Source organism: Pleurodeles waltl, chromosome 5 (assembly GCF_031143425.1).
Source record: "Pleurodeles waltl isolate 20211129_DDA chromosome 5, aPleWal1.hap1.20221129, whole genome shotgun sequence".
Lineage (NCBI taxonomy): Eukaryota > Metazoa > Chordata > Amphibia > Caudata > Salamandridae > Pleurodeles > Pleurodeles waltl.
This window is the reverse complement of record NC_090444.1, coordinates 1,799,691,491-1,799,706,977: the sequence shown is the minus strand read 5'-3', so window position 1 is coordinate 1,799,706,977 and position 15,487 is coordinate 1,799,691,491. Positions and strand designations below refer to the sequence as shown.

Below are 15,487 nucleotides of genomic sequence, written 5' to 3'. Positions count from 1 at the left end.
CTCCCTCAACTTGCGCTGGTTGTTCGTGGTGGTGCATAGAATCTCCCCAAACGTCCGTGCACCAATAGCTTACTCAAAGCAGAGAAGGCCTTTGATTTGCTAGAGTAGCCTTTCCTGTGGGAACGCCAAGAGGGTTCATTTCCCTTATGCTCCTATACTCTAGACCAGTGGTTCGAATACATGCTAACTGCTCTTACCACTCCATTTGACATCACTAGAGGGACAAGGCAGGGTGGCCCCATCCCTGTTGTTCTTCATGATCTCCATGGACCATCTTGGCCGCCAAATGCAGGAGACACACTTCTACCATGGCATGCGGTTAATACCTGGCCCTCTGCTAGTGTCACTTTACGCAGATGAAATGCTGTTGTTTGTCCCCCCACATTCATCTTGGACCCTATAGTTTGCGAGATAATATGATTCTGTCGGTTCTCTGGCCTAAACATAAATTGCGACTAATTTGAGTTATTCCAGTTTACAGATGCCACCACTCCACAGGCTTGTGAATTCCCCCTGAAGTGGTGCACTGATTCAGCCCAATATCTGGGTGTCCACATCCATCGAGAGAAGGAGCAGGTCATCTGATTGAACTGTGACCCCGGCGTAGATAAATTAACAACTTGGATCAATGGGTGGATCTGGCTGCCACCTTCCATGGCAGGCTGGATTGCCGCCATTAAAAGGGTGGTGCTCCCCCATTTTATTTTTTTACCTTTTTCTAATATACCCATCCCTCTCACCAATGCTTTTTTTGCTGCGCTGAGAACCCCCCTCCTGCGTTTGATATGGGATATCCTCTGCACAAGAACAGCTAGTTGAATGTATGCTGGCCTGCAACACATTATGCACGTACGGAGATATTTTTCTGGACGGGCGTGTCATATCATATGCAGACAAGGTTCAGTTTGCTGATGCAACCTCTATGGATCATTTTGTTTTGCTTTGTGTCCAAAGCACGCTGCTCACCCTTCTCCCCATTTACCCTCCAGCTCCTGATGAGTTTACCCTATTGGCTGCAATGATAACTGCCATGGATGGGGTGGGGGGAAGGCGCTGTCTGGTTTTCAAACCATATATCAGTGTGTCACTACTGCCAATAAGGGATGGGAAGCTTAGGGAGACATGGGAGCACAAGCTGCAGCTCAATGACAAACTCTGGCACTAATATTGCCAACAAACTGAACATCACAGACATATGCTCATACATTTTGAAGACATGTATAGGAAGCTGGCCTGGTGTGTGGTGGGTATTTTAGGGTACTTTACTTTATTCCAGTTATCCCCTCTTTGTGAGGTGTAGGCAGTGTCTAGAAGCCATGCTCTCTCGTAGTAGCTGTGGATGAGCAGCCAATTCGTATCTAGGACACATGCAAAGCTCCTGCAATACCACTGTAGTCACACAGCACTTACACACATGAAAGAAACCACTCAGTTGTACAAAAATAAAAGTACTTTATTTTTGGTCATACAATACCACAAAATACTAGAAGGGCAACCCTCCAATATGAGGTAAGTAATATACTAATTATATAGACAAGTAAACAGCAAAAGGCATAGAAAAGGTGAGAGAACAGTGCAGTTGCAAATAAACAGTAGTGACCCAAGGGGGAGCCAAAACCATATACTAAAAAAAAATGTAATGCGAACATGCGACCCCCCCTACCTAGGTGTGTGGAATGTGTAGAGGCGAGCTGGGAGTACTGGAGAACCACAAAGGTAAGTAACATAATACCCCCGCAACCAGGAAAGCAGGAGTAAATCACTAGAATTTCCACAAAGCACCCCAAACGAAGGAAGTGAAGAAAAGAAGACACCCCGACAAGACTGCAAGAAACCAACAGTGGATTCCTGTCAAGGAAGACCTGTGGGGAGAGGGTGTAGGAAGTTGGCTCTGTATGTACTATTTCAAAGTAAGAAATAGCATGCACAGAGTCCAAGGGTTCCCCTTAGAGGTAAGATAGTGCAATTTTCAACAGTTCCTGGGGGAGGTAAGTGTTATTTAGTTTTTACAGGTAAGTAAACCACCTACAAGGTTCAAGTTTGGGTCCAAGGTAGCCCACCGTTGGGGGTTCAGAGCAACCCCAAAGTTACCACACCAGCAGCTCGGGCCGGTCAGGTGCAGAGGTCAAAGTGGTGCCCAAAACGCATAGGCTTCAATGGAGAAGGGGGTGCCCTGGTTCCAGTCTGCCAGCAGGTAAGTACCCGCCTCTTCGGAGGGCAGACCAGGAGGGTGTTGTAGGGCACCGGGGGGGACACAAGTCCACACAGAAAGTACACCCTCAGCAGCACAGGGGCGGCCGGGTGCAGTGTGCAAACATGCGTCGGGTTTTCAATAGGTTTCAATGGGAGACCAAGGGGTCTCTTCAGCGATGCAGGCAAGGGGGGGGGCTCCTCGGGGTAGCCACCACCTGGGCAAGGGAGAGGGCCACCTGGGGGTTGCTCCTGCACTGGAGGTCGGATCCTTCAGGCCCTGGGGGCTGCGGGTGCAGAGTCTTTACCAGGCGTCGGATCTTAGAAGCAGGCAGTTGCGGTCAGGGGGAGCCTCGGGATTCCCTCTGCAGGTATCGCTGTGGGGGCAACTCTGGCTACTCACGGTCTCGCAGTCGCCGGGGAGTCCTCCCTGAAGTGATTGTTCTCCACAAGTCGAACCGGGGGCGTCGGGTGCAGAGTGTCAAGTCTCACGCTTCCGGCGGGAAACACAAGTTATTTCAAAGTTGCTTCTTTGTAGCAAAGACGCAGTCTTGGGTGAACAGAGCCATTGTCCTCGGGAGTTCTTGGTCCTTCTAGATGCAGGGCAGTCCTCTGAGGCTTCAGAGGTCGCTGGTCCCTGGGGAGAGCGTCGCTGGAGCAGTGTCTTTAGAAGTAGGGAGACAGGCCGGTAGAGCTGGGGCCAAAGCAGTTGGTGTCTCCGTCTTCTCTGCAGGGTTTTTCAGCTTAGTCCTCCTCTTCTTAGGTTGCAGGAATCTGAGTTCCTAGGTTCTGGGGAGCCCCTAAATACTCGATTTAGGGGTGTGTTTAGGTCTGGGGGGGGGTAGTAGCCAATGGCTACTAGCCCTGAGGGAGGGTACACCCTCTTTGTGCCTCCTCCCTGAGGGGAGGGGGGCACATCCCTAATCCTATTGGGGGAATCCTCCATTCGCAAGATGGAGGATTTCTAAAAGTTAGTCAAAGTTAGTCACCTCAGCTCAGGACACCTTAGGGGCTGTCCTGACTGGCCAGTGACTCCTCCTTGCCGCCAAAAATGGGGCCGTGGCCGGAGGGGGCAGGCAACTCCACTAGCTGGAGCGCCCTGGGGTGCTGTAACAAAGGGGGTGAGCCTTTGAGGTGTTACAGTTCCTGCAGGGGGAGGTGTGAAGCACCTCCACCCAGTACAGGCTTTGTTCCTGGCCACAGAGTGACAAAGGCACTTTCCCCATGTGGCCAGCAACATGTCTGGAGTGTGGCAGGCTGCTAAAACCAGTCAGCCTACACAGATAGTCGGTTAAGGTTTCAGGGGGGCACCTCTAAGGTGCCCTCTGGGGTGTATGTTACAATAAAATGCACACTGTCATCAGTGTGCATTTATTGTGGTGAGAAGTTTGATACCAAACTTCCCAGTTTTCAGTGTAGCCATCATGGTGCCGTGGAGTTCGTTTTTGACAGACTCCCAGACCATATACTCTTATGGCTACCCTGCACTTACAATGTCTAAGGTTTTGCTTAGACACTGTAGGGGCATAGTGCTCATGCACTTATGCCCTCACCTATGGTATAGTGCACCCTGCCTTAGGGCTGTAAGGCCTGCTAGAGGGGTGACTTATCCATACTTCATAGGCAGTGTGAGGTTGGCATGGCACGCTGAGGGGAGTGCCATGTCGACTTAGTCTTTTTATCCCCACTAGCACACATAAGCTGGCAAGCAGTGTGTCTGTGCTGAGTGAGGGGTCCCCAGGGTGGCATAAGATATGCTGTAGCCCTTGGAGACCTTCCCTGGCATCAGGGCCCTTGGTACCAGTTACAAGGGACCTACCTGGATGCCAGGGTGTGCCAATTGTGGAAACAAAAGTACAGGTTAGGGAAAGAACACTGGTGCTGGGGCCTGATTAGCAGGCCTCAGCACACTTTCAAATCAAAACTTAGCATCAGCAAAGGCAAAAAGTCACAGGGTAACCATGCCAAGGAGGCATTTCCTTACAGAGGGGGACCAAGTCCAAAAGTCACAGTGGAGTCCAGGGGGAGTAGGATCTGCTACCCACCCAGCAGTAGCTGCAGGAGTTGGTCTGCAGTGAAGTGAAGAAGGTCAGCACTGCAGCCCTGGAGCCAGAGAAGAGTTCCTGAGGGATGCAGACGACGTCCCACGCTGGAAGAAGAATTACAGTCTGGTGTCAGTGCAGGAATTCCACCAACAACCCTTGGTACAGGCAGATATCGTGGTTGGCGGAAAGTGATGCTGCCGGGGGTCTCCAAGGCCAAGGAGGACTCAATCCAGGAGGGGGAGTCAGAGGACTCTCAGCGACACAGAGAGCGCACAGCAGCAGAGGCTGCACCCACAGGAGACCCAAAGGACGGGGAGACAGAATTTGCAGAAGGGCCCACGCAGCACAACAGAAGAAGGGTCCCACGCCGCAGGAGCACCACACAGAGGGCTGTGCATCACAGGAAGGTGTGCTGGGGGCTGAAAATGCACACAGTCTGAAGATCCCTTGGAGGAGATGCCAACACGCCTTGGCAGATGCTAGAGACATGGTGCACAGTGGTACTGTCTTGCATGGTAGGGCAAGGGCTTACCTCCACTGAAGTCAGACAGCTGATAGAGAGGACCAAGAGGACCACTCCGGACCACCACCCATGATGCAGGATCCACGCCACTCAGGATGAAGGAAGATCCATGCAGCCAGCCATCATTGCAGCAGGTACCTGCAGATGCAGGGGAGTGACTCCTTCACGCCAAGGGAGATTCCTTCTTCCTTCTAGTGCAGGCTGAAGACACGCCACCCTCAGTGGATGCACAGCTGGTGGAAATGTTGCAGGAGCCTTGGTAACAATGTTGTAGAAGAGTTGCTCTACTTGGAAGCAGATTGCCGGGTCCTGGAGGGTCCAGTCGCAGTTCCGGAGGCCAGAAGTAGAAGCAGAGGTTGCAGAGGAGTCCTGCTGAAATCTTGAAAGCCGAAGGTGAGGACCTACCCTAGACGAAGACCCTCAATAGCCCAGAGAGGGGGCTTGGTCACCTAGCCAGCTGACCACCTATCAGGAGGGAGCTCTGACCTCACCTGCCTGGCTTGGCCACTCAGATGCTCCCAGAGTTCCCTGCCAACCTTGGATTCAAGATGGCAGAACCCAAGGACCCTCTGAATGAGCTCTGAGCACCACCCCTGTGGTGGTGATGGACAGGGGAGTGGTCTCTTCCCTTTCCATTGTCCAGTTTTGCACCAGAGCAGGAACTGGGGGTCCATTAACTGGCGTGGACTGGTTTATGCATGAAAGGCACCAAATGTGCCCTTAAAAGCATACCAGTGGCTTGGGGAGGCTACTCCTCCCAATTCAGTCACTCCTATTTCCAAAGGGAGAGGGTGTTACCTCCCTCTTCCAAAGGAAATTCTTTGTTCTGCCTTCCTGAGCTTGATCAGATCAAGCAGTAAGAGGGCAGAATCCTGTCCGAGGGGTGGTAGCAGATTGGGCTGCCCAGAAAACCCCTAGAAGACTGGTGGTAGCAATGCTGGGGGTACTCTAAGGAGCCCCCTGAGTGCATGGAATCATACTTCCAATACAGGCAGCAGTATTGGAGTACGATTCTAACATGGTTGCTACCAAACATGCCTAGGTTTGGGGTTACCATTATGTAGGTGAACATAGGTAGTGATCTATGTCCAGTACACGCGTAAAATGGCGTCCCTGCACTCACAAAGTCCAGGAAAATGGAGCTGGAGTTCATTGGGGCACCTCTGCTAGTACACACAGGTACTTGCACCCTGCCCTCTGGGCTAGGAGGGCCTGCCGTAGTGGTGACTACAGTGTCCTGGTGCAGTGACCTGTAGTAAAATCTGGTATATGCACCCTTTCACGCAGGCTGCAATGGCAGGCCTGCAGAACACTTTGCATGGGCTCCCCATTAGGTGGCATAATACATGCCGCAGACTGTGGGGATCCCCTGACACCTCAATGCGCTGGGTACCATATACTAGGGACTTACACTGTGGGACCAGTATGCCAAATGTGGGGTGAAAAAGGTACAGTTACCAAGTTTTTAAGGGAGAGAGCATAACCACTGGGGTCCTGGTTAGCAGGATCTCAGTGAACACAGTCAAACACACTGACAAGCAGGCAAAAAGTGGGGGTAACCATACTAGAAAGAGACTACTTTTCTACAACGTTCATAAACTATACCTTGTGCCTTGGCTAAACGTGACCCCACCAGATCCTCACTTTGCCACATCGGGAGTGGAGGCAGACTACACACACCTGATGTGGACTTGCACTCATGTGGGTAGTTTTTGGCTCAACGTTTTCTCCTAACTATCTTTAATGATAGGGACTGCTCTGGAGATTGACCATCTTAATGCCCTGCAGGGGGTATCTACTGACAAAGCATGAAATCAACTTACACTGGGGAAGCTGCCGAACCCCGGCTGTTCTAGTATGGCTTAAAAGCCTGACTTTCTGTGACACCAATAGTGATATAAATGCTACACTGTCACCTCCCACGGCCAGACCAAGAGACATCTGGCAACCATTTCAAGACTATCTGTCACAGCATGAATCACAGGAATCGGACTAGGTTGCAGTGTTAATACTGGTTCATTATTTCCCACCCTGTGGCTTTTATTATCTGGTGTTGGGTGTATAGAATCGAATGCAATGCCTGTCACTGTCTTGCCAGCTGTTATCTTTGTTTACATGTTTTTGCTTTATACTACGATGTGGATTAAATACCGTATATTTATTTATCGCTGAATGGTCCTTCTTCCAATTTATTGCTATTTAATCCAGTACATAATCCATGTCCACGTTGTGGCCTGTCACTTGTATGGGCTATACGTGTTAAAAAAATAAATTAAATTAAATAAAGAAATTTAAAAAAAACATGTTTTTGGACAATATTATCCGCTATGTTTTTCCTTTGATGGTAGAATTTAAAAGAGGGGCATGTTTGTTTCTCAGCGAAATGTGTTTTATATCTCTGATTGGCTATGTATAAGAGACGCATAACAAGAACATGAAACAGTGTCACTCATAGGCATGTAATCTCTTTGAAAAACGTGTCCCTGGATAATGCCAATTTTTGGATTTGTTCTCTACACATTCTAAACAAGCACATGTGGCCGATGAGTGGTTTTACTGGGAAGTCAGTTTTGCTTCTCCATCATGGGCATGATTTTCGTGGAGGGTGGCAGCCTGTGTGCCTCCCTCGTGGAAGCAGTGGTAGAAACATAGTTGTTAGTTTTACATCCAATGCTCTTGTGTACACAGCCAGATTGCAACGAGAGAACAAATGTGTTTGTGCTGCTTTCTGAGACTCTGCAGCACCGCAGCCCTTCTGATCTGTCTAATAAATTACAGCCCACGTGCAGCAATGAAGGATTCTAGGGCCGGTGGTGCCGGAATTACTGTGGTGTGTTTTACTCAATTATTTGAATTTTGATAGGCTTACTGTTTGTGACTTATTATAAATGATAACCTTTTTTCTGTGCACAGGTTCCAAAAGAACCGTCTCTGACACATTTGAGAAGAAATGCATACAGCTCTATCAACCGGATTTGCCGAAACAGTGCACAAGTAATTTTGGTAAGTTTAAATCACCAGCTTTTTGCATCTCTGTGGTTATTTATTTAATTATAGTAGACCATTTGGTCATACTTAATATTATTTTCCTGCAGTGCAACATTTTCTTGACAAACACTGTGCCATTCAGGTGACTTTGAAAAAAAAAATCCTGCTGTCAGGGGATGCCAGCAATTGCTATCTTGTAGAAGAATATTTTTATATCATGACATTTTTGCACCTTGGGAGTTTAAGTGTTCCCTAGCCCCACTGTATTCACTGCAATGAGAAGTGATCTGATGGGTCCAAATGCAAGTTTTATGATACTGTGATTCATCCGCATGCGTCTTTCTTGATATTCATAAATGTGATGTGTGTTCTGATTTGAGAAATGTTTCATTTTGAAAAATTATTCGTACGGGTAAGGTAGGGCTATATAAGGGCAGCATTTTTTATGTATATTGCAGTACTAGTTTTTAAGCTGAAACCTAGCTAGGAAGACAATTTCCATTTTGTTTTTATGTACATCCCATATACGCTAAAATCTCATTGCAATGTGTATATAAAATATGGTGGAAGTAAGCAGCACTCTAATGTGAAAAAAGTAGACATTGACACTTGATGTTTCCAAGAGCCTCTAGTGAGCCAGAATACATCAGTGTCTTTTGAGACAGTTCATTTGTAGCTCAGATGAGATTAAGTGTAGGAAGCTGGCTCTCTATATAATGCACTGAAATGAAGTACTCTGTTCAGATAGTCCAGTGGATGTCCAATTGGTTTTCCAGAGGCAAAAGTAGATAAGGCTAATGCTCTATTTTGTGGTAGTGTGGGCGAGCAGTTAACCTTATCAGAGAGTAGTGCTAACCATTTGTTATACTCACAGAGGCAATAACTGAGACTCACACTCCAAAGAATAAATCTGAGACCAATTTAGAAAAATAACAATTCTTTTTATATATGTTTCAAACCCAAGAACTATGTAATCGGGGAAGTAGATGTGGGAAGTTGGCTCTCTATATGCTATATCAAAATGAGATATAGTGTGCACAGAGTCCAGGGGTTCCCCAGAGGCTTGACAGAGGCAAAAATAGATAATACTAATGCTCTATTTGTGGTAGTGTGGTCGAGCAGTTAGACTTACCAGAGGGTGGTGTTAAGCATTTGTTGTACACACACAAGCAATAGAAGAAAAACACACTCAGTGACTTTACTCCGGACCAATAGGATTTTATGTAGAAAAATGTTTTGTTAATTTATTTCTAGAACCACAAGTTCGTTTGCAGGTAAGTACATAAAATGAAAGGTAATTTGCATAGATATAATCAGGACTTTGAATGGAATCAACAATGTATACAGTTTTCATTAAAATGGCAAAAAGTGCAGTTTTCAACAGTTCCTGGGGAAAGAAAATATAGTACAGTTTTACAGTGTAGGAAAGAGCCACTGTTGGCATGGTTACTACCCCTCTTTTTGCATAGTGTTGACGCCAACTTTGACTGAAAGTGTGCTGGGACCCTACTAATCATGCCCCAGCACCAGTGTTCTTTCCCTAAAACTGTACCTTTGTTGCAGTGCAGGATTTATTGCAAAATGCACACAGAGGGCATCTTAGAGATGCCCCCTGTATGTTAGCCCACCTAGTAGTGTAAGACCGACCGGTCTGTGCTAGCTTGCCACTTTCAGACGAGATTCTGACCACATGGGGTCAGTGCCTTTGTGCACTCTGTGGTCAGAAACAAAGCCTGTCCTGGGTGGAGGTGCTTCACACCTCCCCGTGCAGGGACTGTAACACCTGGTGGTGAGCCTCAAAGACTCAAGCCTCGGATTACAGTGTCCCTAGGGCACTCCAGCTAGTGGAGATGCCCGCCCCCCGAACTCAGCCCCGCTTTTGTCGGCAAGTCCGGGGGAAAATGAGGAAAACAGGGAATAGTGACCACTCCAGCCAGGACCACCGCTAAGGTGTCCATAGCTGAGGTGACCCCCTCCCTGCAGAATCATCTATCTTGGTTTGTAGGACAGGGACCATTGCCAACTCCAGAGGATTGCCCTGCACCCAAAAGGACCAAGAACTTCGAGGACTGCGCTTCTGTCCCAAATAAACTTTCTACCAAGGACTCTCACCTCACTCTGGAAGCGTGAGTCCTGAACCCTGTGTACCCGACACCTACAGCCCGTGTCCAGGTGGTCCACCCAGCAAGAAATGGTCCCCAGGCGATTGGGAACAAGAGCCCACCCTGGATTGACCCCTCCAAGCCCCTACAACAACACCCGCAGAGAGAAACCAGAGGACCCCCCTGACCGTGAGCTCCAGACAAAGATATCCACGCCTAAATGACACACTGCACCCAAAGCCCCCAGGCCTTTGAGAACCTGACCTCCGGTGCAACATTGACCAGCAGGCGGCCCTCTGCCCTATCTGACCAGTGGTGTGCCTGAGGCACAAACCCCCCAATTCCTTCCCCATACCTAATTCCCCCCCCCCCCCCCAACAACACTGCCTGCAGCACTGGAGTGACCCCCGGGGTCTCCCATTGAGCTACATTGAAAACCCGACATCCTGTTTTCACCCTGCACCTGGCCGCCCCTGTGCAGCTGAGTTTGTGTGTGTTGCCTACTTGGAGCCCCTCCAGTGCTCTTTCAATCCCCCCTGGTCTGCCCTCCAAGTTGCAGGTATGTACCTGCTGGCTGACCAAGATCCGAGTACACCCCTGTCTCCATAGGAACCAACATTAATTTGGTTCCTCTTTTACCTCTGCACTCAACTGGCCCTGTGTTACTGGTGGTGGGTGTTTGGGGTTAGCTTGAACCCCCAAAAAGGGACTACCTAAAACCCGGAGATAGGAACTGTAAAAGGCCTTTTGCCAGTCAAGGATCCAGTTTATCTTCTTTGGCCTCATCTTGGAAGTCAGTTCAGTGAGGGGAGTCACAATGGACTCCTATCCCTTCACAAACCTCCTATAGTACCAAGTCAAGCCAAGGAATGCCCTGACTTAAGTCTGGGTTTTTGGAGCTTCCCAGTTCAGAATTGTCTGGATGTTGGGTTCTAAAGGTTGCACTTGGCTTCCACCCACAAGGTGGCCCAAGTATACAGCTGTGCCCTGCCTTAGGCCTGCTGTTTGCAAGGCCTGTAAAACCTTCCCCAGGTGGACCAGGTGACCCTGCCAGCTGGATCTAAAGACAGCAATATTATCTAGATATGCTGCACTGAAGGACTCCAAACCAGCAAAGACTTGATTCACCAACCTTTGGGCGGTGGCATTTTTTAAGCCAAAGGGCATAACAGTGAACTGATAATGCCCAATCGGTGAAGAGAATGCTGTTTTTTCTTTGGCTTCAGGTGCCATCCTAATTTGCCAGTATCCTGCAGTTAAGTCAAACGTACTTAGGAATTTGGCTGCACCGAACATGTCAATTAATTGATCTGCACTGGGTATGGGGTGTGCATCTGTCTTAGTGACAGAATTGAGTCCTCTTTAATCCACACAGAACCTAATTTCTCTCATGCCATCTTTGGTATGAGGTTTGGGGACCAAGACCATTGGGCTAGCCCAGGACTGTCATAGTGTTCTGTTACCCCTACCTCCCGCATCTTGTGGATTCCTACTGTGGTGCTCTCTTTGACTTGGTCAGTTTGTCTGTAGATCTTGTTCTTGACAGGTAAACTGTCTCCTGTGTCCACATCATGGGTACACAGGTGTGTCTGATAAGGGGTCAAAGAGAAGAGCTCAGCATACTGGTGTAGGACTTGCCTGCAGTCAGCTTGCTGTTGGGCAGAGAGGGTGTCTCAATAGAGAACTCCATCTTCTGATCCATCCTTAGGGTCAGTTGAGAGGAGGTCAGGTAGAGGATCCTCATTGGTAACGATAAGCATGGTTGTCTGCCCTATCATTGTAGAGTTTCAGGCGGTTAACATGGATCCACCCTCTTGGGTGTCCTGCTGGTGCCCAGGTCCACTGAGTAAGTGACCTGACTCTTTTTCTTTTGGACTGGGTAAGAGCCACTCCTTCTGTCCTGAAGTACCCTGGACAGACAGAACCCAGACTTTCTGCCCTGGCTGGAATTCAGCCATTGCAGCCTTTTAGTCATACCACAACTTCTGGAGTTGTTGGCTGGCTTCAAGGTTTTTGGATGCCTTTTCCATGTACTCATCCATCCTGGAGCGGAGGCCAAGCACCTAGTCCACCACTTCTTGTCTAGGCACATTGAGAGCTTCCTCCCCGCCTTCTTTAACAAGTGCCAGTGGTCCCCTTACAGGTTGGCCAATCAGAAGTTCAAAGAGGGAAAACCCTACTCCCTTCTGAGGCACCTCTCTGTAGACGAAAAACAAGCATGGCAGGAGGACATCCTATCTCATTTTGAGTTTTTCAGGGAGCCCCACGATCATGCCCTTCAATGTCTTGTTGAATCTCTCAACAAGTTCATTGGTTTGTGGATGGTATGGTGCGGTGAACTTGTAAGTCACCCTACACTCATTCCACATGTGTTTCAGGTAAGCTGACATGAAGTTTGTCCCATTGTCAGAAACCACCTCCTTAGGGAAATCCACTCTGGTAAAAATACCAATTGGGGCCTTGGGTACTGCAGGGGCAGTGGTTGACCCAAGTGGAATTTCCTCTGGGTATCTGGTAGCATTATCCACTACGCCCAGTATGTATTGTTTCCCTGAGGTTCAAGTGGACCTACAATGCCCACACCAACCATCTCAAAGGGTACCCTCACCATTTGGAAGTGGAATGAGGGGGCCTTTGGATGGCCACCTGTCTTACCACTGGCTTAACAGGTGACACAGGAGCCACAAAACTCCTTAACCTTCTGGGACATGTTGGGCCAATAGAAATGGTTCACAAGGCGGTCCCATGTCTTGGTCTGTCCCAAATGCCCAGCTAGGGGGATGTCATGGGCCAATGTGAGGATACATTCTCTGAACTCCTGTGCCACTACCACTTTCCTAGCAGCACTAGGTTTTGGATCTCTGGCCTAAGTGTAAAGGAGTCCATCCTCCCAATAGACCCAATGGGAGCCACTGACATCTCCCTTCTCCTGTTCAGTAGCTTGCTGTCTCAGGCCTTCAAGAGTGGGATAAGTCTTTTGTCCCTGGCACAGCTGTTCCCTTCTGGGCCCCCCTGGGCCCAAGAGCTTTACCTGATAAGGCTCTGGCTCCATGGACTCAGTTCCCTGAGGGTATAAGACAGCTTCCTGAGAAAATAGATCTTCCTTCTTTTGCTGTTCAGAGGCTGGTCCCCCAGTCCTCTTACCTTTTCTCTTGGAAGATTGGGCCCTTATTCTAGGCTCCAACACTTCTTTTATGCTCTGCTCTGTGCCCTTCTTTTCACACACACCAGTTCAGGGATACCTAGCATGGCGGCATGGGCTTTGAGTTATACCTCAGCCCATGCTGAGGACTCCAAATCATTCCCTAGTAAACATTCTACTGGGATTGCAGAAGAGAACTCCACCTGTTTACGGCCAGTAACTCCTCCCCATTCTAAAGTCACCATAGCCATGGGAAGGACTTTAGTCACATTGTCAGCATTGTTAACGGGATATGTTTGTCCAGCCAAATACTGTCCTTCTCTGTCTCCATGGTGACACTGGCACCTGTATCCCTCAGGGCTTCTACCTTTGTCCCATTTATCAAGAGCTGCTGCCTGTATTTTTGCATGTTAGGCGGCCAGGCAGCTGTGTGGCTATTTCCATCCCACCCTCAGAGACTAAAGTAGCTTCAGTGTGAACCCTGATTTGCTCTGGGCACACTGTTGATCCCAACTGGTGACTCGCTATTCCAGTACTAAATGGAGTAGTACTAGTGGGATTTTTCTGGGGACAGGCCATGTCTCCAGTTTGGTGTCCATGTTGTCTACAGTTGTGACACAAGGCCTTCTTGGGATCAAAGTTTTTACCCATTTGTGGACTGTGAAGAGGATCGGGTCCCACCCTCCTGAGCAGTTTTTTGGGGCCCTTGAGATGACTTTGTTTTTGTCCTTAGGTGGCTCACCACCCTTCGCCTGGGGAGACTTTGTGACCCCTTTCTTTTGGTCACCCCCTGTGGACGTCCTGGTCACCCTAGTCTTCACCCATGGGCTGCCTTCTTTCCCAATTCTTGGGGAGAAATTGGACCTAGGTCTATCAGATGCTGATGCAACTTGTCATTAAAGCAGTTACTTAACAGATGTTCCTTCATAAACACATTATAAAGCCCATCATAGTCATGCACTCCTCTGCCAGTTATCCAACCATCTAGTGTTTTCACTGAGTAGTTAACAAAATCAACCCAGGTATGGCTCGAGGTTTTGTGAGTCCCCCTGAACCTAATTCTATACTCAGTTGAGAATCCAAAGCCCTCAATCAGGGTAGCCTTCATGAGGTCATAGGATTCTGCATCTTTACCAGAGAGTGTGAGGAGTCATCCCTACACTTAAAATGGAACATTTCCCAATGGAGAGCTCCCCAGTGAGATCCGTTTAACTTTCTGGTTGCACAAGCCCTCTCAAGAGCTATGAACCACTTGGTGATATCATAACCATCTTTATATTTTGAAACAATCCCTTTGGAGATTTTTAGGATATCAGTATTCTCCCTGACCCTATTTATGTTGCTGCCACTATTAATGGGTGTTAAGCCCATTTCTTCTCTCTCCCTTTCTATAGCTAGGAGTTGTTGCCCCAAAGCTAACCTTTTGGCCATCCTTGCTAAAAGGATGTCCTCTTCATTGAGGCTGCCCTCAATGTTCCCAGAGGAACAGGACTCCCCTGTGGAAGATCCAAATCCAGTGAGTACTATTCTTAGAGACAGGGGTCTGGGGACCCTGTTCTCCCTAGTTAGGTGAGGAGGGGGAGATCATCCACCTCATATCTAACATCTTCCCCTTCTGAGTGGAGTTCTTCTTCAGCAGGGTGGTCTCTGGTGTACTCTGCCAAGAGCTCCTGGACCTTGACCTTGGTAAGGTTGGAACCAGTTATAATCTTCTTCAGCTAACAGAGAGACCTTAACTCTGCCATCCCTATATGGAGGTAAGGAATGAAGTTGAGTTCCATCACTATTTCCTCTGAGCAACTCATCATGCTACTAAAGTTCGGATTACTTTTTAGAAACTAAAAATTATTTCTGGTAACTAAATCCTAACTTTACAAAAACTTTTAAACTTAAAAAGTTATGCTAAAGGGACGTAACCAAGGCCCTAGAAGGACTTTTAAAAATTTCGAAAAAATATTCAAATTAAAAAATGAGTTTCCTAAAGGCAACTTAGGAATTTAGTTGTGTTATCAGGTATTGGCTTAGTAGTGCAGCAAATGCAGTCGTAGACCCCACCGCTGACCCACCAATGTAGGAAGCTGGCTCTGTATATACTATATCAAAATGAGATACAGTGTGCACAGAGTCCAGGGGTTTCCCAGAGGCTTGAGAGAGGCAAATATAGAGAATAAAAATGTCTATTTTTGGTAGTGTGGTTGAACAGTTAGGCTCATCCGAGGGTAGTGTTAGGCATTTGTTGTACACACACTAGCAATAGAAGAAACACACACTCAGTGACTTAACTCCGGACCAAGAGGATTTCATATTGAAAAATATGTTTTGTTAATTTATTTCTAAAAACACAAGATTCACTTTGCAGTTAAGTACATAAAATGAAAGGTACTTTACATGTATATCATCAGAACTTTGAATAGAATCAACAGTGTATACAGTTTTCTTTAAAATGGCAGAAAGCTATTTTTAAAGTGGACACTGCAATTTTCAACAGTTCCTGGGG

The 15,487-nt window shown here is 47.9% G+C and overlaps 1 protein-coding gene across 2 annotated transcripts in view; it reads left to right on the top strand.

Annotated features, from left to right (window-relative positions):
• LOC138296807 (exportin-5-like) overlaps positions 1 to 15,487 on the top strand; it is a 1,394,731-nt gene that overhangs the window by 474,999 nt on the left and 904,245 nt on the right. For both annotated transcript variants that reach the window (XM_069236253.1, XM_069236252.1), the window contains exon 17: positions 7,672 to 7,761. In XM_069236253.1, coding sequence (XP_069092354.1) covers positions 7,672 to 7,761 — 90 coding nt within the window. The remainder of the gene's footprint in view (positions 1 to 7,671; positions 7,762 to 15,487) is intronic.